The sequence below is a fragment of the Narcine bancroftii genome, chromosome 2 (genome assembly GCF_036971445.1).
Source record: "Narcine bancroftii isolate sNarBan1 chromosome 2, sNarBan1.hap1, whole genome shotgun sequence".
NCBI classification, from domain to species: Eukaryota; Metazoa; Chordata; class Chondrichthyes; order Torpediniformes; family Narcinidae; genus Narcine; species Narcine bancroftii.
Window position 1 is genome coordinate 13,777,764 of NC_091470.1, and position 26,181 is coordinate 13,803,944.

The following is a 26,181-nucleotide window of genomic DNA, read 5'->3' on the forward strand; positions in this document are numbered from 1 at the left end:
AATTCCAGTTTGTGTTTCAAAAAAATGCGATTTGCTTTTGACTGACCATATCCTTACTGGTGAGAGATGAATTCGCTTCCTTCTTCTAAATATCCATGGCAACAGGAATCTCCTGTGAAGTTAATCACCTGTGATTGAAATTTTTGCTTGACAATAATATCCAGTGAAACCTGTAGTGAATAGCAAATAGCAGGCCTGGTGGATGTAGATGAGGAAAGAAGAATAATTGGAAACACACAGGAGACGCCAGATGTTGGGATCTAAAGAGAAAAACCACCCTGCCAGAGGAAGTCAACAGGTCAAGCAGCACTAGTGGGAGAAAAAAATGGTCAATGTTTCAAACTGACTGAAAAATGCTGCAGAGAACGCCTGTTGCATTCTGTCCTCTTTACACTATTACACTTCTCAATCTCAATGTCAGGCTTTGTTTGGTTCAGTGTTGATCATTCTTTTTTCCCCCACTGATGCTGCTTGATCCACTGACTTCCTTCAGCAGAAAGCCGAGTAATTATCTGAAATTGGATTCAGTAAACAGACTGAATATTGGTATGGCTGGTCTTTTGGAAGATGTGCTGTTCTTCAACTTTGAACTTCATTGGAACAGAGTCAGTGACTGAAGATGGGGTGACTGGCTTGAGACACTGCCATTCAGTCTGCTGTCATGGCTCTGCCCTCCCACTTCTGATAACGGTCTTCAAGTCTTCCAGGAACGTCTTGTGCATACTTCATATAGATGCTACATGATCTGCTGAGTTTCTCCAGCGCTTTTGTGTATTGCACTGGAGAATAACTAACTCAGCTCGAATAAATTGCTGGAAGAAATCCTCTGATTACAATGCTAAACACTATAAGCTTTGTCAATGCCTTGTCTCTCCCATAAATTTGTAATTGAGAATTGAATTGGACAGTTATAATTTCTATTTGCAAGTCCTCAGAAAATGAAGCAGCAGATGCCTGCTTGCAGTGAGATCTGGCACCATTAAGGTTTGGGTCAATCTTGGGTGTTTGTGGTTTTGTTATAAGTACTCAACAAAGGTGAGGTCAACAAAGGTGATGTAGAGTCCTTTGTTTTGTTCTCTGCACTTTTCTTGGAGCTGTCTGAGGGCAAAGACCATGTCGGTAGTTCCTCTGTTTGCGCGAAAGCCGCACTGTGATTCTAGGAGAATATTCTCGGCGACACTAGGTATTATTCTATTTAGGAGAATCCTAGCAAAGATTTTGCCTGCAATGGAGAGCAGCGTGATTCCCCTGTAGTTTGAGCAGTCTGATTTCTCGCCTTTGTTTTTGTACAGGGTGATGATGGCGGCATCACGAAGGTCCTGAGGCAGTTTTCCTTGGTCCCAACAAAGCTTGAAAAACTTATGCAGTTTGGCATGCAGTTTTGCCGCCAGCCTTCCAGACCTCTGGGGGGGATTCCATCCGTACCTGCTGCTTTGCCACTTTTCAGTTGTTCAATTGCCTTATATGTCTCTTCCCGGGTGAGGACCTCATCCAGCTCTAGCCTTAGGGGCTGTTGAGGGAGCTGGAGCAGGGCGGAATCTTGGACTGAGCGGTTGGCACTGAAAAGAGATTGGAAGTGTTCTGACCATCGGTTGAGGATGGAGATCTTGTCGCTGAGGAGGACTTTGCCGTCTGAGCTGCGCAGCGGGCTTTGGACTTGGGGTGAGGGGCCGTACACAGCCTTTAGAGCCTCGTACTAGTTGGTATTTTGAGACTGACATCCTGGTTTTGGTAGGGTTATAACTGTGTATCCAGAGTTGGCTTTCTCTGCTGACTGTATATCCCAGTTCAGATGAACGTTTTTTTTGGAGGGGGTTTAGTTCAGTCAGGTGGGGTGGTTTGCGGAATGCCATTGACTGCACTGAATTAGTAATGAACTGCTGAACTTCAATTTCCTTCAGAAAGTGATGACCCTTTCCATTGTCTTTAACTCAGTTTTGATTCCAATGTTGATTGTAAGCTTAATATGAGGGATTTCTTGTTTTGTGCTTGCTTGTGTGTAATCAATATGGGTACAATGACGTAGAAGTTACATGGCATTGAGAAGCCTGGACCATTGATCCAGGGAAATCATAGCAGATGGAGAATTTAAATAAATAACTAAATACATCAGAAAAGAAGGCTAATATGACTACCGTCAAACTACTGATTTGTTGCAAAAATTCACTGGGTTGTTCATATCCTGCAATCTGGCCTATTTTCACTTTAGAACCACCAATGTGATGTATGATAAAAGCTTATTGTCATATACACAAGTACGATGTACAGATGCACTGAAATTCTTGCTTGCTCCACCCACACAGGTGCACCAACAACAGTGTAAATTAAATTACCATAATGCACTGAGATTATATTAGTTACTGTATATTGTCATGTAATAAAACAGATATGCAATATTACATGAAATTGCCTTTAGTCTGCCATAAGACAGAGAAAGATTCACAATTAGCATTGCTTAGTGCCCCTTACAGTCAGAGAAAGATGTTACAAGATCAAACCAGCAACCACAAAGAAGGCATATCACACAGGGGTAAAGATGAACAATTACTTTATAAACAAAAAATTCACCCTCAAACTTTAATTCAAAATCCTCCCTTTTTATAACAATGCCCACTGAATATTGGGTCTTTATTCTTTGGAGCGTAGAAGGTTGAGAGGGGATTTGATAGAAGTATTTAAGATTATGAAAGGGATAGACAGAATGGATGTGGATAGACTATTTCCGTTAAGAGGAGGAAAGTTTAAAACAAGAGGACATGAGTTAAGAATTAAGGGGCAGAGGTTTAGAGGTAACATGAGGGGGAACTTCTTTACTCAGAGAATGGTAGACGTGTGGAATCATCTTCCGGGAGAAATAGTGGCGGCGGAGTCAATTGTATTATTTAAGAAAAGGTTGGACAGGTATATGGATGAGAAGAAGATGGAGGGTTATGGGCATTGTGCAGGGAGGTGGGATTAGAAAGGGGTGTTTGGTTCGGTGCGGACTAGAAGGGCCTAATGGCCTGTTTCCGTGCTGTAATTGTTATGTTAATACTATGCAACAGTGTAAAACTAGTAAATTTCCCAGCCTAAATATAACATATGTAATTAAAGTCTAAGTTATATTTCCAACCAGCCCACAGAAAAACTTAGACACAAAACACACAAGATTCACAAAACTTCGATCTCAACTGAAGCAAAGATCTTAAACAAAATTCAGTTTGTTTGGTAAACTGAAGCCAAAAGATCTTTGAGAGAGGGAGAGAGAGCACAAAATTCAAAGTTGTCTTCTTGTGTTGCTTGCAGAGAGAGGAACCACTGGCTTGGTCCGGATCCTTCTGGCTGCCTTCGGAATGTTCATCCCTTTTTAAATCCAAACATTCTAAACTGTCCTCCAGACCACGACTCATGCTCTGGGCCTTCTTCCACTCCACAGCACCTCCCAGTGGTGGTTTATCGTCCAAGTCCAGAAATTTTTAGATCATTTTCGGCACATGCTCAGTCCATCTCCCACTCTCTCAGCAGTCCACCTTCACCTTGGCTCTCTAAGGCAAACTGTCATTTTTTAACATAAAACCACACAACACATAGGCCAATACACAACACAAAACTCTGTAACAAAGAGAAGCAAAAAAAATTTCCCTCAGAGATGCTGAGTGTCGGTAGATTCAACACCAGTGCTCCTGCAACCTCTGCCTCCGCATCAGCTCAGTTCAAACCATTGGCAATCTGAGCCCAGAACCACACCTCTGAGGAAGCCTTCAGCGCCCATGGCACTTCGGAAGCCTTTCTTGCCTCATCACCCTCTTGAATCCCAATTCTAATACCTGGTTCTCGTGAGCTCAATTCCAGCAGCCCACAGCCTGGTGTGAGTCCTTGACCTTAAGTCGCCCTCAGCCTGTGCGGGTTCCTCACCCACAATTCAGCAAAAGATTACTGCCTCTTTGTGTCCTTCAGCTCTAGAGTCCCTCACTGGTTGTCCATTCTAAGGGTCATCTCCTCTGCTTCTCAATGGGGGTGTTGTCCTCATAATGGTGCCCTATGCTGCTCCACTGGAGTCTAAAGCCCCTCATGGCCGCTGCTGAACTCAAGTGCCACCGTCTTGGATCCAGACTCTTCAGTTGCAGGATTTTAAATAAAACCCTGTTGGACGCTTAAATAAATAAATATAAAAGGATGAATAAATGTTCACAGGCCGTTCAAAGTCTGCATGGAGCCGTCAGCAGTAGGACCCTTCGGGGGAGGGTCTGCTTAAATAAATAAATATAAAAGGATGAATAAATTTTCACAGTTGCAGTTAGTGCAAGAAAAATAGTCGCGCCTCAGTAGTGCAGACAGCAAGTTTAGTGGTCCCAGAATAATTTATGGCCAGGATAGTTTGGGGCAGTTCAAGAGCCTGATGGCTTTGGATAAAAGAACTGTCTTGAACCTTGAGGTGCTGACCTTCAGGTTACTGAACTTTCTGCTGAAGGTAGCAGTGAGAGGAGATTGTGACTGGAATGATTTTTTAACTCCTTCCTCAAAAGCAATTAGGGGGTGAGCAATCAATCACAAGTTTTGTCTACATCTTCTAAACAAAATCTTTGGTGCCATACATGGAGCTACTCTTTGCCAGACTTGCTACATGCACATAATGATGATTACAAATAAAATAGTGTCTTTTTTAAGCTAATAGGGGAGCTGCCTTCATTAGTTGCCTTTTCCATTTTTTTTTAATGGGACTACACACCTGAATTAGAATTCTGCGGGTTCCTGCGATGATTGTGTGGGAGCAACTGGGAACTGCTTTGCAAATAGTTTCCAAGTTCTATAACAAGGCTTGTAAAATTCTCCTCTGGAAGAAATTAGCTGGAAACTAAAGTTATTGAACTTCATCATCTACTTTTGGCCTGCTCAAATGTGCGCATTGTCTACAGTTTGAATAACATTAATTACGTGCCTATGCAGAAATCCATTGATCGTTTCACAGGTCTCCACGTTTATGGACAATTTAAATTGATTTTGTGTCTCATAAAGAATTAATGTCTGGAGCCATTTCAATAATTAAGTTTTGATAGCTTGAAGTTGCGATCTAGTGATCATTGATTCAGAATTGGACTCTATTCTGTTAACCTATTATCCTTCCCTTTCTTCTCTAAATTACACACATCACACTGAAGTACAAAGTCAACTGCTATGTTAATTGTGGATACATTTGCTATGCAGCCATGCAGGTGAATTCTACCTTGCTTGAAACTTGGAATAATGAAGAACAAGGAGAAAATGATTCTATTTACAACTGCTAATTAGTGGATAAAGCAGGCAGGCTCAGCGTGAACCTTTTTTTTAAAAAAGCCAACGTTCCTATAACCTTGTTGCTTCTTCATTCGCAGCTGTTGTTTATCCTTCTCAGTAAAATACTTTCACAGCAGAAATGTAAATCCCTTTTTAGTACCTAGTCAATATGTTCTCTTTTTGAGTTCTCAATCTGTTCAAATGTAGACCAAACAAAATGCCTGCTTTATCCACTAATTAGCAGTTGTAAATAGAATCATTTTCTCCTTGTTCTTCACAATTCCAAGTTTCAAGCAAGGTAGAATTCACCTGCATGGCTGCATAACAAATGTATCCACAATTAACATAGCAGTTGACTTTGTACTTCAGTGTGATGTTGAGTAATTTAGAACTGTCAGTTCTTGGTGAATAAGTTTTATTCTTCATGCTTTTATTGGATTGGAGTGCTCTTTCGGGCCTTACCATTTCTTCTGTTTCAGTCCTGCTGGCTCAACTTAAACAAAAATGGAAAGATGTAAAAATAGTAAAACAGTGGGAGGCACAGTGGTTTAGCTGTTAGCAATCCAGAAACCTGGGTTCCTTTCTGACCTCTGGTGCTGTGTACGTATGAAGTTTGCATGTTTTCCTTGTGACAACGTGTTTCAAGCACTTTTCTATTATCAGATACCAGAAGTCAGAGCTATACAAAACAGGCCTTTCAGCCCAACTTGTCCATGCTGATCAAGTTGGCATACTGCCCTGTAAAGCATCCTTCCAAAGAAAGATATATGTGCTTTGAAGACGGTGAAGAGGAGGTTCATCAGGTTGATTCTAGAAATGGCACTAGTTTATGAGAGGGATTGAATTGCCTGGGTCTATACTCATTGGAATGTAGAAGGATACGAGGGGAATCTGATAGAAAATTGATAATCTGATTTTAAAAAATAATAATAGTGTAAAATTATGAATGGAATAGATAAACCAGAATTGGGGAGGTTGTTCCCATTAGCAGGTGAGATGAGAACTGGGGGAGACACTCTCAGGATTCAGAATAGATTTAAAATGGATGAGGAACAATTGCTTCTTCCAAAATGTAGTAGAGGCTGCCTCTTTGAATGTGTTGAAGACACAGATTTTTAATAATGGGGGAACTAAAGTTTGTGCAAAGAGTGGGTAAGTTGAGCTGAGTTCACGGTCAGATCAGCCATGATCTTATAGAATGATGGAGCAGCTCATTCCAAATATGGACCACCATCTGAGTACCCCACAGAGAAACAATCAAGCAAGTAAATTAATCAAAAGGATGAGTTCTTAGGTCTGATAACCAAAATCATGGTGAAAGAATTAGGATTTGAAGGAGGAAGTTGAGAGAGGAAGAGCAAGCTGGAGTAGTTTAGGTTGGAAGTCCCCTTCGAATAAGATTTTGATGTTGAGAGTAATGAAATGAGGAAGGTTTTGAAAACATCCTAATCTGGATCACCTTTAAGGCTATTCTGATCTTGTCAAGCATATTAAATACCCATTTACTATCTGAAGATGATCCTACCATTGATGATTACTGATGAAGAGTGACTAAAGCCAGCTGCAGCATTTTCTTCAAGCAATAATTAGTGTTTAAAATTCCTAATGCTTTGGTGTAAGAAATGCTTTATCTTGAGATATTTTATTAGTTGATTCATCAGATAATATGACCATTAGCTGTTGTATCAGTTAGTATCTTAGCTGAAGTGATAATGAAACATTCTTAACCTTGATTCCTTTTATTCTGTTTCCAGCTTATGGAAAAGTTTTTCTTGTGAGAAAAATCAGCGGCCATGACACCGGAAAGCTTTTTGCCATGAAGGTCCTGAAAAAGGCAACAATAGTTCAAAAAGCGAAGACTGCAGAACACACCCGGACAGAGCGTCAAGTGTTGGAACATATTCGACAGTCACCTTTCCTCGTCACATTACATTATGCTTTCCAGACAGATACAAAGCTCCATCTTATTTTAGGTAACGTCACTAATAGCTTTCATTTATTTTTAAAATGTCCATTATTTCTTCACAACAAATGCAGTTAAGCATTTGTCACTGGTATTTAACCGAAGTTGTTATTAGTTACCCTCAGATGTGAGTGATGTGCTAAAGTGGTCTTTGAGAAAGAACCGTTATATTGGCAGCGAGTGAGGCAGTCTGATCCCAACCTGTATCATATCTGTACTTCTGATGGGAGGATTAACCCGATTCTAGCTGACAGCCACCTTATGCAAGATTGAGGCTAAATATCATGGTTATGGTTCTCCAACTGAGCATGTCATAGCTGGGATTTCTCTGACCTGTATGTTTTATATTTATCAATTCCCAGAATTACTGATTTTTTTTTTACAACTTTACTGCACTGCTGGATCCAGCAATGTTGCTGGAGATCAAAAAGATAGGCTTTTCCACAGAGAGGATGGTGTGAGGCATGGTTAGTATAACAATTAACGCAGCATTATTACAGAACCAATGATTGGGACTAGGGTTCGAATCCCGCGCTGTCCGTCAGGAGTTGATATGTTCTCCCTGTGTCTGTGTGGGTTTACCCTGGGGTCTGTGGATCATGGGTAAACGTTCCATTCTTGTCACGTAATACTACATTTAGAATGTAACATGCATGAAATTCTTTAACTTTTGTCTACCGTAAGGTAGACAGAGAATCGCCACTTTGCCCAGTGCCCCTCACAGAAACCTACAGCACCTGGTGTTCCTAGATGGTCACCCCTCCAAGTATTGACCAATCCTGTGTCTGCTTAGCTTCCTAGATCAGACAATCCTAGGCAGATTCAGGCTATTAGGTGCTAAATTGGGTGTAATTAGACAGCACATACTTGTGAGCCGAAAGGGCCTGTTACCATGCTGTGCATCCAAATTTAAATTTAAATACCTGGAACAAGCTGCCCTGCCCTTTGGACAGGGGCCTGGATAGGAAAAGCCTAGAGGGTTACAGGCCTAGTGCAAGTAAATGGGATCAGAGTAAATGGGCATCACCATCGACCTGGATGAGGTGGGTCCAAAGGGCCCTTTTATGTGTTGTATGATTCTATGATTTTATCCCTGCAACACTGCAAGTTAATTTAAAACATTACCATTATGTGAGCTTGATTCTAACTCAGCATTGTTTATTCGTAAAGTTATAATTTCAAATATAATTTGAAATGATTTGCTGCTAATAGACTACATTTTGACAATTTCATTATCAATGATATACTACATGTCTCTGGGATACTTTAGCAGATGTAATGAAGCTTGTGTATTATTGAGCTCTTATCCATTGTTGAGCCCTTTGTAAACATGAAGGTATGACCAAGAATACTATTGTTTGGGCAGATGTGGCAAAAATGTTCCTTTTCTAGGAGAATCCAAAGTTGGGTATCATAGTAAAATGGTCAGGAAGTCAAGATAGAATTCAGAAAAAAAGTCTTTAATCAGAGATTCATTGAAATGTAAAACTTTCTACAACTAGCAGAAAGAAAAGCCAGCTAAATGTATGAGGTAAAAAGGATATTCTGTTTAGAATGGAAGATGTGTGTGGAGAATAAATGAGTAAAGACTATTGGAATTGGTGGCCTTCAAAAGAATAGTCTTCATTTTGAATTAATTGATGTGATTGGAGCTAAAGAAGTGTAGTCAAGCTTTATTTGAATGTGATAGAGATTGCTTCAAGTAGTTTGACATACTCTTTGGCAGATATATCCTGTGCAAAAAAAAAAAATGCAGGTCCACTCCAAACTGGGCAGCACAGTTAGCGTTGTGGTTAGCGCAACACTGTTACAGCACTAGTTTCCGGGGTGCGAATCCTGTGCTATCTGCAAGAGTTTGTATGTTCTTCCTGAGTCTGTGTGCATTTTCCTCCAGATGCTCTGGTTTCTCCTCACCTTTCAAAGACATACTGGGGGGGGTAGATCATTTGGGTATATTTGGGTAGCACAGGATCATGGGGCGAAAGGGCCCGTTACTTTGCTGTATGTCTAAAGTTCAATTTAATCGGGTTAACCGCTGCCTAAACAGTTGACTTTCAAACCTTAATAAAGTGATGGAAAGTTTTGTCAACAGCATATGAAGCAGCACTCCTAAATCACTTGCTCACTAGGACCAGACCTTGCCACAGCCTTGGTCCAAACCTTGATTGAAGAACTAACTTCCAGGAAGATGAGATTGACTGCCCTTTCCACCGGGATACCATTTGATCAAGCGTGGCATCGAGGAATCTTGGCAAAACTGAAGTTGGTCAGCATCAAAGGATAAACATTTTAAAGGAAGAATTGTGATTATTGGAGGACCTTCTTCTCTGGGCATTGCAAGGAAAGCTTGCCGATAATTGCATTGTATTTAATTCCATTCACAACACCTCAGCAGTGAAAATGCCCATGGGTGCATGCAACAAGGCCTTTATTACATTTGAGCAAGGACTAATGTGTGCCAACTAATAAAATGCCAGTCAATTAGAATATCAGCCTTGATATTCAGTAGCATTGCCATGGATGAGCCCATCCATCAACATTCAAGGGATGATCATTGACTCAAATGTACATAAATGCATGTCAATGTTACGTATAGAAGAGCACACTTGAGACTGGATAACCTCTGGTGAATGAATCAGCTCCAAACATAATAAAGTCTTTTTGCTCTTTTCAAGGCACATCAGGAGTGTGATGGCTTGCCTCTCGCCTGAATATTTGAAGTTGCAGTGGTGTGCCGAGTAAACTATTGGATACTAGTCCAGAGGCTGGACTCATAATCCGGGGACCTGAGTTCAAATTCCAACTGGAATCAGAACTGATCATCGGGAAGAAGAATCTGGTTCACGGGTGTCAGAAGTGGAAATCTGTTATCAACTCATTTGTCCTATCTGTAACCACAGTCAGCTCTAAAATAGACTAGCGTATCAATATGTTCCAGAGGGCATTTGGATGGATCATAAATTCAGTCTTGTCAGTAATGGACAAACTTGAAAAATGAACAAGTTTTGCAAAGCTACTCTTAGTTTCACACCATTCAAAACCATGCGCCTATCCACAAGCTTAAACGTTTGCTCCCTCCACATCTGGTGCATTATATTGGCAGCATGTACCGAGTACAAAAGTTACTTGTCCAATAAAACCTTCCAAACCCACAACCTCGACCACCAAGAGCGATGATGGGACTTCAGATTTCCTGCAATTGTACCCAGTCCCAACCTGAAAATGTATTGCTGTTCCTTCATTATCTCCATTTTTACATCTTGGAACTCCCAATTCAGCAGGGATTGTTGGAGCAGCATGAGAAAACGTTGGAGGCATTCAGCAGACCAGGCAGCGTCTATTGAAAGAGAAAGATTAAAGACTATTCTTCAGAACTGGGAAAATAAGAAAACAAGTTATTTTTGGTTGCGTAGGAATGAAAAGGCCAAAGGGGCGCTGTCTGATGAAGCTGAGGTTACTGAGATAATCATGCAATTTATGGACAGTAAAACTCCTGTTATCTGGAATTCAAGCAACTGGCAAAAAAATTTGTGGAAAATAAATAGATAAAAAACAGAAGTTTAAAATTGGCGCACTTCACCGTTACTTCCCTAATCACGCGGCACGCAATCTCAAGTCCCCAGAAAATTCACTTATCTGGCATCTATCAATCCTCATGGGTGCCAGGTCCCAGTGGTTTTACTGTATTTGATGTTTCAGGCCAAATATTCTTTGACAGAGGTAGAAAGGAGCTAAAAGAACCTTATTAAACTGTATGTGGATTGAGAGTGGTAAGGAGAAATGTCTTTGATTGGACTGAGGTGATCACAGGGGTAAGCATACATAAGATAGATCATAAATATTCACAGTAATCCTAGACTTGCAATAGGGCAGACATTCCAAACTGGTGTATCAAGGGGAGGATCAAGGATCTGTTAGCAATTGGAAAATGTTCTTGAGGCTAGAGCTGCTGGTTTTCAGGCTTTTGTACCTTCTGTCTGAAGATAGCAGTGCCCCACCTAGACGTTTACAGTGGGTGGGAGGTCAGAGCCTTGTGATGGGTCTGGCTACATTTACTACCTTTTGTAGCCAGCTGTGCTCTGGGCAGTCGAGTTCCCATTACCAGGCCGTGATGCAACCAGTCAATATACTTTTCAATATACTATACCTGTGGAGGGTTGACAGAGTGTTTGACGACATGCCAAACTTCCCCAGGTTCCTTGAAAAGTAGAGGTGCTAGTGTGCCCTCTCATAGTTGTCTCAATGTACTGGCTCCAAGAGAGATCTTCTGAAGTATGGACCCCCAGGAACTTGAAGGTTCTGACTCTCCCCTCCTCCTTCCCTTCAATGCAGACAGGTGTGTGGTCCTTCCTTCCTAACATCAATAATCAGTACCTTGATCTTGGTAACCTTGGGCAAGAGTGTTGTTCTGGCACCACCCAGCCAAGTTCTCGATCTCCATCCTGTATTCTGACTACACAGGAATGTAATCAAACAAAATTTAACATGAGTTAAAACACAACAAGAGGTAGATGTTCCCAAAATACCAAAACTGCTTCTTGAATGAAGTAAAATCAATTTCATCAAGCTGCCCAATCTCTGCTTTTCTACTTTTTTATGCAATACATTTGTTTTCATTTTGATGTTAAACTTTATCCTTATAGATTTGTCATGATGACTGATAATTTGCTGCATCTTAATCTGAACCAGGAAGATTATTACCAAGATTTCAGAAAATGCTGGAGGGGCTCAACGGGTCAAGCAATAGGACAGTCGGCCTGTCTGACCTGCTGGTTCCTTCCTCCAGTACTTTGTGTTAGAACCATAGATCATTACAGCACAGAAACAAGCCCTTCGGCCTTACTATTCTGTTCTGAACCATTTTACTGCCTTGTCCTACTGACCTCCACATAATCTAGCCCTCCATACCTCTCCATCCATACACTTGTCCAAATTCTTGTTAAGTGTTAAAATTAAGCCCACATTCACCCTTTCAGCAGGTGGCTCGTTCCATACTCCCATCACTCTCTGTGTAAAGACGTTCCTCCTCATTTTCCCCCTAAGCTTTTTCCCTTTCACCCTTAACCCATGTCCTCTGGCTTGTATCTCACCTACGCTTAGTGGAAAAAGTCTGTCTATATTTAGTCTGTCTACACCCCTCATAATTTTAAATACCTCGATCAAATCTCCCCTTATTCTTCTACGCTCCAGGGAATAAAGTCCTTTTAACCTTTCCCTGAAGTCTGGATAACATCTTAGTAAATCTTCATTGCTTCAGTTTTCCAGCATCTGCAGGATTTCTTGATTCCCAATGATTTCTGAGAATGAATTTCTAACTCCATCAGATTTAAATTCTGAAATAGCATGTATGTTGCCATTATACCTCCACAGAAATTCTTAATTTAGACTATAATTGTATCAGGCTGTAATATATAATTATCTACATTGTTTTGTCAGGGCAGAAAATTAATTCTGAGAGTATTTTTTTTAACATATTTTGAAAATGTATTAAATTGAACAAAACTCGCTTATCAAACAAAAAAATTTGCAGTTGCATTTATTAAAAAATGAGTAAGGCATTAGAGGTAGTGAACTGAATTATTAGATGGTTATCCTTATTCAAAGCATGAAAGAAATGAAGATAAAGATGCCCTCAAAATTCAGATTTAGCAAGTCAATACAGTGAGGATGCTTTGGTGAAAATTTTTTTTGTGGTAATTAGTCCCCTCAATGTTTCCTTCTTACTCGACCCTTCCCTTGTTGCCAAGAATGGAACTTCAATCCAAGTTCAAAGATGCCCATGTTGCAGAGAGCACAGAGGGCAGTGAAAGGTTAGGTATGAACCGAAACTGATTGAATTATGGAATTATCCTGTGAAGGATGCAACTAATATTGAGCAAACATTGAGAAGTTGGAAGGACAGTAGATCAGGCAGTGTCTATGGAAAGAAACAGGCAGTGTTGTGTTGGGAACCTTACTGAAACATTGAATAACCATTTCTCTCCATGGATGCTGCCAGATCTGCTGAGTCCCTCCAGCTTCATGGTTTAAGATGACTGCATCTGCAGTTTATTGTGTCTGTAAGTTTACTGAATTCGTTCTGACCATTTAGTAATTCCTAAACTAGAACTAATTTAGAGAAATGCCTGTGATCAGAGATCTCTAATAGTAACTTGGAGTCATGTAATCCCAGACTTTTCACTCTAAATGATTGGTTATGTCTTAACAGAAATGCAATTATTGACAAAGGGTCTTTGACCTGAAACATTAATTCTCCTTCACTTTGCATAGATGCTGCCTGATCAGCTGAGTTTCCAGCATATTCTCTATTTATTTCATATTTCCAGCATCTGCGTATTTTTTAAAAGAACTTTTCGGTCATCCATTTCACGTGTTAATTTACCTGGGGGTGTTGATGTTCATTAAACAGATAATGCTTGATTAATTTGTATGTTTAATTTTTATTCACCCACTCGATAGCTTCTTTGTTTGTCATGAATACCTTATAGTTTATAGAAAGATTTATTTTTCCTTTGGCTCATTGTTGAATCAATTTAAAAATGATGCTTTCTCTGTTATGGCAATTGGTTTAAATCTACAGTACAATTCCAATTATCCAAAATGGTCAGGACCGGGCCTATATTGGATAAACGTTTTTTTCGGATAACTGGTCATTTTTTAAAAACAGCCCAGTAGCAACAGCAAATCACTTGTATCAATGTTTAATTCTCAGCAAAAAAAAAGGTGCTGGAAGCCGCTGATTACCGAGACCTTCCAACCCCAACGTATTCCCAATGCTGCTGCCAATCATCCCAGTCATCGCTGCCGATCCCCTAAACGTCCCCACCACTGCCGCTGATTCCCGAGGAGGCATCCCAAGCCAGTGAAACGCTCACTGGCGAGTCACTGGAGCTCCTGACGCCCAAGTCCCAACTCCAAATCTTCCCTTAGGCCTACGCACGCGCGCGCGCGCACACACACACACACACACACACACACATAAATGGGGTATGGTAGTAGGCCAAGGGAGGGGCCAAGGGAGGGGTTTGGAGTCAGCATCAGGAGCTCTGGAAGGGAGGGAAAGGAGCGCCATTGAGCTTGAGGTTTCACTCCTGCCCAGGAAGACAGTCTCCTTGATGATGCTAGGACAAAGAATTCTTCCAACCGCTTGTGGCAGGGAGACAGCGGCATGCAGTTTGAGAGGGAGAGTTGGAGAGAAAAGTTAATAGGGGAAGGTAAAGAAGAAATGGGAAGAGAGAGGGGAGGGAGTTACCTGAAACGAGGACAATTGTCGTTTTAATTTCATGTCGAGTGAAGTTTTTTTCAATCTGTGAGGTCAGTTCAGCTCTGAAAAAATTCAGATAAATGAGGATTTCAGGGAATCAGAGTTGTACTGTACATTTTATGCTTTGAACAGACACTTCTAATGCCACAATGCTTGAATTCCACTGGTTTTTCTTTGCAAGCAGGTGAAAGTGTGGTTGGGCCAGAATGGAATGCAGTTTTATCATGGCTACTACAAATTACGTTCTACTGTTCTATCTATCAATTTTAGTTGGTTACTTAGAGAAACAGTTTCTCTAGAACTGCTGCCTTTTCCAACACCATGGAGAAAGCTTTGACTGTTCTTCTACCTTTATGCAAAGCACTGTTTGCATCAAATGTCATCTGCCGTATTTCTTAATGTTACAAATCAACTGAGCTGTGTGGTTCCACTACATCTTGCCCATTTTCATTTTTTTCCTCAATTCCATCTGCCTTGAATGACCTTGACTGTAAGACTTTATCAAATGCAATCCTTAGAGTTTATTATTTTTTCAAAGAAAAGATGGTGTTTAAAATTCTCTAAATTGTGAGGAATTCATGAATGAAGATCTGATGTTAATATTCCAGGTGATTTGATGCAAATGGTTTGCCATCATTTTAGTCTGTGGATTTCTCATTGTTGGTGCTAAGAGTGGGATTTGTTGGCTACTTGTCCATATCAATGTGTCAGGCAAAGATGTATTTAGCTCTGTGTCCAAAACAAAACTTGCAATCTCACCTTAGTGGGTTTTTTTTGCCTTAAATCCTGGAAAAATGCATGAACGTTAGTTTTCTTTCTACAATACCTCTCCCAGAAGGAGAGCAGGTGTTTTTGGTCATGGTTCCTTGCTGCTTGCAGTAAATGATGGGGTTTAATGACTTTGTATAAATGGGGTAATAAGCTTGCACTTAGAGTATGAAGCTGAAGGATGGTTACTTTCTTTGGAGTTCTTTATAACATCAGTGTTATGCAGCCTAATGTTATTGAACTGAAAACATCCGTGATGAGCCGACTGCTTGACGCAGATGGATCCAAAGGAAAGATTTTCATTGGTCAGTGAACAATAGCGTGATTGTTCAGTGTTTTCCAAATCGCTATTTTTCTATTCTTCTACCCGCTGGTTCAGATGGTTTCTTATTTGTTCTGTACAGTTCAGTATTGTTTATTTGTATTTAAATTTCAAATGTGGTCAAAGCTAAATAACAAACATCTGTGCACAAAATGTTCATCAGAACTTTTACTTGGCAGAAAACTTATAAACTTTATATCTTTATAATGACTTGGTGTAGCATTTTTCTGTTTGTGTGCCACTCTATTGTGGGTTCTTTCCTTTGATAAAGATTTTTAAAATCCAATGTCTCCCCTCAATTTGTAAATAATCCCAAAGCAGTATTTGGAAGAGAAGTGGTGTTCTGGCTAACTTTACCCTCTGCCAACTTTCCTAAAGTAGACATTCTGGTCATTATTTTAGTGCTGTCTTTTGGGATCTTGCTGTGTGCAATTTACAGGTCCTGTTTCCTGCAATACAATAATATCCGTGCTAAAAATGTTTAGCATCAACTGTTAAGCAATTTGGACTTCCTAAAAGGGATGTAAAAGTAATGATGTAAATTTAAATCTGATTTTAATCCACTTTTCTTGCTTAATTTTTTTAAATAAACGAATGCAAGCTATATATCAGAACTAAATTGGAAGTGACTTCAAAAATCTTTAGTGATTCATAAGTAGATGAGGGAAAAATTCAACACTAGGTTTTTTTATCAGTAAAATATGGGATTATGCTGCTAAACAGCATTATCTCCTGTGTTACAAATTTCTGTTGTATTCTGTCATTATACTTTTCTCTATAATATTTTGTTTATGCGACAGATTATGTGAATGGAGGAGAGTTGTTCACTCACTTGTCCCAGAGAGAGCGCTTCACAGAGAATGCAGTGAGAATATATAGTGGGGAGATCGTGCTGGCACTAGAGCATCTACATAAGGTAAGGCCGATTGCATTTGTTAAATCCACTTGGGATTGGCCTGATCAAGAGAATACTCAGGTATAATATTTACTTTGTGAATTAGGGCGCATCTAATTTAAGTGTTTCTAAACTGCCTGAGGGAGTGGTGGAAGCAGAGTTGCTGACAGCATTTAACAAGTATCCAGACAAGCACTTGAATTGTCCAGGCACAGAAGGCTATGGACCAAGTGCTGGAACCTGAATTACTACAGTCATTGTGGATGGGCTTAATGGGCTGTTTCCACACTATATGACTCTCTAACTGTAAAATTACTATTTGACTATCTTATTTGTGCCAACATAAAATGCAATTATTCCCATTAGAAGATCTCTTTGTAACTTAAAATGTCAAAACAAAAGAATTAATAGAAGATCATATGGCTCTTTGCCAATCAATTGAACTGTGGTTGATCTGTGCTTAATCCTCTGCATTCCTGTCCTATCCTCATAATTTTTATAATTGTTCTAAACTCAGACAGTACCAATAATTCACAGCACATCATGTTCATCAAGTATATTTACATTTCTTCTGCTCTGGTTTTATTCCCCTCCCCTCTCCAACAACAAAAAAGAGAAAAAAAACCCCACATTAACCATTTAAATAAAGAAACTTGCATGAAAAGGCAAAAATGCTTATTTCACATAAGAAAACAAGATGCCACTGGCCAAGGACAAATAACAAATTAAAAGAGGGAAAAAAACACATTAACCGCAGGGTCTTTCGGAGCTCAACGCCCGTCCTCCAGGTCTCTTACATTCATCACGACTTAGCTTGATTGGAATGGACCACCCCCTCCCCATTTACCCCCAGGAGAGGAAGGACGGCGGGGGGGGGACAGCAGGCAGGGAAGCACAGGTACCACACTATATTCATGCACCTCTAACACAGATAGGATTGCCAGATTTTAAGAAAAGTTTCATATTTTTTCCATAGATTATACGTAATTTTCTCCAGGGGAACACAGCTCAGCATTTCCACATTCCAGTGCGCAATGCCTAGCTGAGAGTCAGCCAAAGCAATCAACACAAATTGGATTTGAAATTTGGACAGCTTCACTGTAAGCCTTATGTCCATGATGTTTCCCAACAGGAATAACTCTGGGTCCTGTGGAAACTCTTTACCTATGATGTACTCTAGGACTTGCCCTAGCTCTACCCAAAAGGGCCTCACCTTGGAGCGTGACCAGGTAGAGTGCACAAAGGTTCCTGTCTCTATGCCACATCTGAAACATTGATCTGAAATTTTTGCGGCATGAGGTATAACTGGTGAAGAAAGTTATACTGCACCAGTCTATATCGTGAGTTAATTATTGTGGTTATGTTATCTCAACACTGGTCTGACCAGCACCGTTCATCTATTGTAGCACCTAGGTCCGACTCCCATCTGTGCCTTGACCTATGAAGCCCCAGTTTCAGGCCCTACCGCGTGGAACAAGGAATACATTGCCGAAATAAACTTTTCATGTTCCCTCTTCGAATCAGAGACTCCATGTCACTGCACTCCAGTAGGGTCATGGTTGGACCCAATTTGTCCCTCAAGAAAGATCTTAACTGAAGGTAGCAAAAGAGTGTCTTATTTGACAAATCATGTTTAATTCTTAACTGCTCGAATGACATGAGCTGCCCTCGCTCATAACAATCCTCAATATACCCGATCCCCTTTTGACACCAGGTGTCCAGGATCTTGTTATCAATAGTCAATGGTATTAAATTATTCTGAATCAGAGGGGTTTTTGAAGCCAACCCCACCTTCGGGCTAATACACTGATTAATTTTGTTCCACACATATAGTGTATGTTTTAGTAAGGGGTTGTCCTTCTTGCCAGATAATAATTTGGCATCCCATTTATAATTAAATTCTCCTGCTACTTTCTTACCTACCTTGTGCCCAGGATGGTGCACCACCCCACCCCCCTTAAAGAACGAGGCAATCCACCTCAACTGGGCTGCCCAATAATATATAATTTAAAATCTGATAATCTCAATCCACCCAGACTATAATCCCACCCCCCTTAAAGAACGAGACGATCCACCTCGACTGGGCTGCCCAATAATATATAATTTAAAATCTGATAATCTCAATCCACCCAGACTATAATCCCACCCCCCTTAAAGAACGAGGCGATCCACCTCGACTGGGCTGCCCAATAATATATAATTTAAAATCTGATAATCTCAATCCACCCAGACTATAATCCCACCCCCCTTAAAGAACGAGGCGATCCACCTCGACTGGGCTGCCCAATAATATATAATTTAAAATCTGATAATCTCAATCCACCCAGACTATAATCCCATGTTAGTTTCTGTCTGGAGACCCTGGCTACCTTTTTGTTCCAAAGGAATCTACTTGCCTGTGTATTGAGGGTTTGAAAGAATCTCCATGCGGGCAATGCAATGCGCAAAGTCTGGAAAAGGTATTGGAGCCTCAGCAACACAATTGACCCTGCCAATCAATGTGAAAGGCAAGGTCATCCACCTATTTAAATCCTTCTCAATTCTTTTGAGCAAGGGGACATAATTAAGATTGTACAAATTTGATGAACTGTTGTCTACTTTGACCCCCAGGTACTTAATCCACATTTGCGGCCATCTCACTTGACTTTTCTTTTTCAATTCACTTTAGTCCCCCTTTGTGAGAGGCATAATTTTGCTTTTGCCCCAATTAATTCTGTACCCAGAGATCTTCCAGTGTGGAATGAAGCTTGGCCAACAAGTTTACAGGATCCATCAGATAAATCAACACATTATCACCAAACAGATTGATTTTGTGTTCTTCCTGGCCCACTCTGAAGCCCTTAATGTCTAGATCTCCATGAATGGCTTCTTCCAATAGTTCAATAGCTAATATGAATAGAGCCAGAGATAACGGACACCCCTGTCTACTAGATCTAAATAGTAGGAAGGCTAAAGATACTTGCCCATTGGTCACAACTTTAGCCTTGGGCGCAAGATATAGTGCCCTAATCCAATTTCTAAAAGTTGGTCCGAACCCTATTTTCTCCAGTACTTTGAATAAAAAGTCCAATCTAATTCGTCAAATGGTTTCTCTGCATTCAGGGCCACAGCTACATTCGGATCACCCTTGACTGTGACAAATGAATAACGTTCATATTATATTTATATTATCTGCAGCTTATCACTTCTGGACAAAGCCTGCTTGATCAATATTTATTAATTTTGGCAAATGTTTTTGCCAGGGCTTTGGCAAGAATCTTATAGCCCGCATTCAGTAATGAGATGGGTCTATAAAAGACAATTCCTTTTTGGGAATCACTGTAATGATTGCCATTTAAAAAGATTCTGGAAGATTATGCCTGATCCACATCCCTCAGAGACTTGCCAACTTGCAATAGACCTATTGCTTCCTCTATCTCTTATGTGGTAAAAGGGGCTTAAATTTGGTAGTTCTAATTTTGACAGGAAATCATCTATTTTTCCTGATTTCCTGCATTTACTCTGTTCTATATAATTGTTCTTCTAATTGCCAGAAAGTATCATTAAATTCCTTCGGCTTTAAAGATATCTTGTCATTCCTCCTTTGTATCGCATTAATTGCTCTCGAGGCCAGTTCTGCCCTCGGCTGCCAAGATAGAACTTTATTGGCCCTTTCCCTTAGCTCAATATTTCTGCATTGACCTTAAAATGGTCTTTTCGGTTCTGTGGGTTTGAAGTGTATTACACCTGAGCTTCTTATTTGATAATTCTTGACATTTTTCCTCCAAGCCCGTTTTGAAAATCCTTCTGTAGTCCAATAGTCTCCTGTGCCCAATTGTTCCTCTGTTACAGATTATGTTGTGTTAATATAGTAAATAGATATATATTTGGGAGATAAATTGGGGCAGGTTTTTTAGTGTAGGTCACATACAAACACTTTAAAACAGATTAAATAAAATACTGGAGCTCTGCTCAGACTAGATAAGCCAGCACCAAGAGCCCTTGCAAAAGTTTTGGAAAGTGCCCAAGAGACTTCACTAATGAATTATTGTTTACAAAAAGGCAACAGATGAAAGAGACTGGTCAGAGCCGCAGGCTGTCAGGAGTGGAACTCGCTGTTCTAAGAGGGTCATGTGGTTTTGCAAGCAGAGAGAGTCAAACAGGCTTTTCCTCTGAGAGAGAGGGAGTTCAGTTCTGCATTGGTACAGTCAGCAGCAGCAGCTGGGACTGGAACAGGACAAGCTGGCAAGCTTGTGGAAAAACCCCATTTTGAAGACGGGTTGTACGTTCTTAGTTCAGTCTAGTCAAAGCCCTTGTGGTTCATACAAGAGAAAAAGACTGGCTGCCTAATGTTTCACTTGAAATAAGAGAAAGAAAAAGGAACTCTGTGAAAGAAAGAGGTTATATGGAGAACCCTGATGGGGCAAGTTTCTTCAGCAAGACACTGAAGTGGCTGGTTACAAGGAATCAGTTGTGGGTGTCCAGGAACAGGAAATCTCTCTGAAAACTGATAAGAACCTTCCTGAGCGGTACAAATTTACCTTTCAAGCACCAAAGCCTGGTGAACTTTATAAATGTTAAGTTCTGTGCACAGTATAAGAATTGCCTGCAACCAGTAATCCTGGAGGAGTGAGAAGTGGACTGGAATCAAAGAACTTCATTACATACAGGTGCGCTTAGAATTAGAAGGGGGTGAAGTTAGTCAATAGTGATAAGTTAAAGTATGATTCTGTTTTCATGTTTAAAGATAATTAAAAGCAACTTTTGTTTAAGTAACCATTTGTCTTGGTGAATATCTATTGCTGCTGGGTTTTGGGGTCCTCTGGGTTCATAACACCACCTCTCTCAAATATTCTCTCATAATTGTTTTAGTACAGGTAATCCTTTATCCGGACATCTAAAATCCGGAAAGCTCCAAAATCTGGCAGGTGGGGAGAGAGGCGGCAGCGCGATTCAGGCCAGCAAGGGGGAGAGACTGGCAGCAAGAGTCGGGCTGGCGAGGGGGTGGGGGAGACTGGCAACACGGGCGGGTGAGGGTGGAGTCCGAAAGCGTGAGTTGAGGGCGTGAGACTGGCAGTGCCAGGCGAGCGGGGGAGACCAGCAGCGCGAGTGGGGTGGGTGAGGGGGGCGACCAGCAGCATGAGTGGGGCGGGCGATGGGGGAGACCAGCAGCGCAAGTAGGGTGGGTGACGGGGGGAGACCAGCAGTGCCAGGTGGGCAAGGGGGGAAGACCGGCAGCACGAGTGGGCCGGGTGAGGGGGGAGAGACGGACAGCGTAAGTCAGGCGAGCGAGGCGGGGGTGGGGGGAGATGGTAGTGCGACTGGAAGTGGGTGGGGGTGGATACGGCAGCACAATTTGGGTGGGTTTAAATCTGGCTTTCTGAAATCCATAAACCCAAGGGTTCCAGATAAAGGATTGTGTACCTGTATATCCAATTATTTGCCCTCTCAAATATGCCTTTAAAGTGTCCCAAATTAGAAATTTAACTGCAGTAGAGGTAAAGTTAGTCTCACAGATCATGTCTATCTGGGTTCCAATAAAGCCACAAAACTCCGGTTTCTTCAACAGCAATGGGTTAAGCCACCTATACACCGACTCCTGTTTATCCGGGTATAGGAATCATGTTGCCTCAAGTAGAAGGAATAGTCCCTCTCCCTTGGATACTGCCTTCACCATGTATCTATTAATTTTAGCTCTTTCATAAAGGCCAACGTGGCTTTGGCCACCTTGTTACTCTTTTCATTGACTTGTCCAAAACTGGATCCAGACAAGAAATTGAAGTCCCCTCTAATCAGGATGTTTTCTCAACCCTCACCCAATTTCAAAAAGACATCTTGTATAAATTTCTCATTGTCAAAATTAGAGGAATATATATTCAATTGGGTCCAGGGTTCTGAATATATCTGGTAATGTACCATTTCATATCTTCCTGCTTTATCCTTGACCACACTTTCCACCCTCACTAAAACATTTTTCCCTATCAAAATTGCTACTTTCCTTGCCTTAGAATTAAAGGAGGTTGACATTGCCTGGCCCATCCATCCTTTTTTTAAAACTTCTGATACTCTCTTTAAGGTGTGTTTCTTGGAGAAAGGCTATACCTACTTTCATTTTTTGATATATGCCAAGACTCACTTCCTCTTCACTCTTCCATTTAATCCATTAACATTAAAATTCAGATATTTTGTATTAATCATTGCCTCAGAGATCCTCCCTATCGATATTCATGCTCCCTCCACACCCCCATTGCCCCTCTCCCCCATTCAATGCCCATCCAAACCTTTGTTCTTGACCCTCTGGACCAGCATGCCAAGTCTACAACACATCCTGCAAAAACAGCAATGATAATGACACAGCACCTTACAACAATAAATCCCCGTCCCCTTCCTACTTCTCCCACTAACCAATCCTTTTCTCCTAAACCACTCCTTCTTCCTCCCTCCCCCCCCCCCCTTGTTTTCTAGCTTTGGCACCCAAATTGTTGGCGCCATCTCCCTCTATCTTATGGATCACATTTGATGTTCCCATCCTCCTCCTCTTCCACTTCCCCCACCCCAGAGTCCTCCCAGATAATCTTATTTCTCATTAACAAACTTATATACATAGAAAACCAATAACCCTTCCTGTTTAACTATTATAAATTTTAACCCACACATTTAACAAATAACTAAAGTTCAACTTAGCTATTCAACCCTTAACTACATCATCTTTCCATTTCTGACCTTCACATATTGTTTTACATCATATTTTATCCAAATTTACTGACCTATCATACTTAATTATCACATTTCAGTTTTTAGACAAGTATTAATCCTATATATTTGCTTATGTTGTATATTGACTATATGTTCATCTTTCCAATAGCTCAGTATCTGTAACGTCCTCTCTTCCTTTAAGTCCTTTAATGTTAATTCTACGATTCTTGACAATTTGTTGGCATATTCCTGGCCCACCATAAAATTTGTAAAAAATTCCTTTTTTCTCCCAGGCATCATTACTTTCACCATCTCTGTCTGAGTGTCCTTTTTACTGAATTAAACTCTTTCCTACTTTTTAGTAGTTCTGCGCTAATGTCTGGGTAAAAAAAAATCTTTTGCCCATTAACCTCCAATGGGCTTCTCCTTTCCTTTGCGCCAACTTTCGCTGCACACCAAGTTCTTTCCCTATTCTAGAATCTTAAAAGCTTCATCAAGATAGAGTGTGGCTTCTGACCAGGATCGCGGCATGGGGCAGAGGACCGATGCGCCCTTTCTAATTCTATATTATTCCCCCACCTTGTCTCTGTCCAATGTCTTCAGGATCTAGTCTTGAAGGAAGGTAATCATGTCCCTCCCTTAACCCAACAATTTTAACATTGTATCTTCTTACTATGGTTTTCCAGTGAGTCTAATTTTAGCCACATCTTCTCCCTATCCTTGGCCCATGCTTCCATCTCTGTCCCCATTGTGCTATCAGAGTTTTCCTCCACCTTATCTTCCACATCTGTCACTCTGTTTGTTAACCTACTCAGGGACCCCTGAATTTTATTTAGCCCCTGGGCCAAGAAGTATAGTTTTTTTAAAGTCTCTCCCACTCCTCCACTGCTTTCAGGATTTCTCTTGGGGAAGGATCTACATCCCTTCCCTGTCTTCCAGCCTGGTCATCTACACTTTCACCGATCCTCTCATTATAGTTGCTCCCCCCGCAACTCTCTACAGAATGCATCTCCAGTTCTTGTTTCTACAATCATTGTCATTCCTGTCTCCTGCAGTCACTCCCCTATCTCTGCTGGTACTCCTCCATCTCCTGCTGCTGCTTCTTCGCCCACCCCCCTGCCCCGCCCCATTGTTGGGCCAATCTCTGCGTTTGCAGGCTCTCCCCTTGTTCTGGCCCGTTCCTCTCCTACCTCTCAGCCACCATTGACGCCTCCTGCTGGGCTCTTTCTCCTGCGCTGGCTGCTGAATACCCATCGATACCGCTGCTCATGGCGAGCTTCAAACCTTTCTGGCTCCTCCCGCCTTGAAGTCCTCATCTCTGACATCCACAACTGTTCCTCTCACTGGTCAGTTCCTGACCCCCTCTCTGGCCGTTCCAGGAGGGAGGAAGAACCTCCACCCCCTGATCTCGACTCACCTCCACCTACTTTCGTATTTTGTTCATTGTGTTGCAAGGAGGAGGGGGGTATTTTCCACTCCATCCCTCTTCTCCACTGCTGGCCTCTGATCACCTCCGCCATTTTGAACACCTTGAGGCAGGCTGGTTGGGTTACTGGAGTTGCCTGTTTCTTCAGCCGCTCCCTTTAGTGCTTGCTTTTCTTCGTCATTTTCCTTTCCTCATGTCTTCTATATTTTTTTTAATTATTTTGGCCATTTTCAGTAGGTTTCTGTTATTTTTATCTTCTCAATCTGGGAGCTCTCTGGGTTCGCTGCTCACTCCTCAGCTCCCATCATGTGACACTCCTATCCTCATAATTATGTAATACCCCTTACCTGTCTGCTTTAAACACAGCCATCCAAAAATTCTCAACTCTCAAAGAGGAAATTCTGTTCTTAAAAATATTCTGGGCATGGCCTCTTTTTCTAGATCCCTTACTTGGGTTTGGGGGAGGTAGGGGAGAGAATCATCTTCTCATTATCTATCCTATCAAGATGCTCAAAATCTGATGTTTCATTGAAGATCACTACAAAGATCTACAAACACTTTTTTCTACTCAATCACTCTTCACAGTGCAGTCTTTCATTCCAGGCAGCAATGCTGCACTATCTCCATTTTTTCCTTTCTTAAAGTAAGGAAGCCAGTGCTGCAGTTATGGTCTCCCCAAAGACTTATGACAAGACTTTCTGATTTTTGTTTTCCCACCCCCCTTTGGAATTTATTTGCCTTCTCATTTGCCCTGTATAACTGAAAACATACTTTTTTGTTCTTTCTCAGAATAGATCCAGATCTGTTTGAGTACTAGCAGTTTTTTAATTTACCATGAGCTAAATAACTTTTCCACTTTTCAGTTCTACCTACAATGTTTATAGTCTTTTTGTACTCCTTGAAATTTAATTGAAGAATTCTGGTCACCTGGGGAGTAAGCTCTAATCAGTCATGCAATTGATTTGGGGATTAATACTTCTGATAAGAATTCCCATGTATTTTGTATTGTAGAAAGTACGTATTTAAGGGACAAATCCATGAAATAGAATAATAAACTGTGTGGGTGAAATCACATGGGAGTAACATTTCAAAATATTTAATGTAGATTACAATACAGTGAGCAAAACTATTTACTTTTACATTGGAGCATGACTCATTTCTTGTATGACTTCTCAATATCCTATTTTAATCATTCGTTGTGCATTTCAGTGGCTAACTAAAACAATATTCTTTTAATTTTCCTTTTGAAAATATAATACATTGGCCCAGATTGATTCTGGAAATGAAGGGGCTCGATTATTAAATTTTAAATGTAGAATTTAGACATGAACTTTCGGTTTATGAACTCATGCTGCTCAAACACATCAATTAACCTATATACCCCATGGAGGGGGGGGGGTGGGACTTGGAAACCAACACAGAGAACGTACAAACTCCTTACAGACAGATTCTAATCTGTGTCACTGGCGCTGTAATAGTATTGCGCTAACCATGCCACCCTATGAGGCAAAATTGAGTATCCTGGGAACATATTCTCATGATATAGGAGCAGAAGTAGGACTTCAACACATTGTTACGGAGTCCAGAGGAACCAAAAATCCAGCAGCAATAGATA

The 26,181-nt window shown here is 40.9% G+C and overlaps 1 protein-coding gene across 2 annotated transcripts in view; it reads left to right on the forward strand.

The window, feature by feature from the left end:
* rps6ka5 (ribosomal protein S6 kinase, polypeptide 5) overlaps window positions 1-26,181 on the forward strand; it is a 265,478-nt gene that overhangs the window by 107,249 nt on the left and 132,048 nt on the right. For both annotated transcript variants that reach the window (XM_069915896.1, XM_069915897.1), the window contains exons 3-4: window positions 7,008-7,226; window positions 16,371-16,486. In XM_069915896.1, coding sequence (XP_069771997.1) covers window positions 7,008-7,226; window positions 16,371-16,486 — 335 coding nt within the window. The remainder of the gene's footprint in view (window positions 1-7,007; window positions 7,227-16,370; window positions 16,487-26,181) is intronic.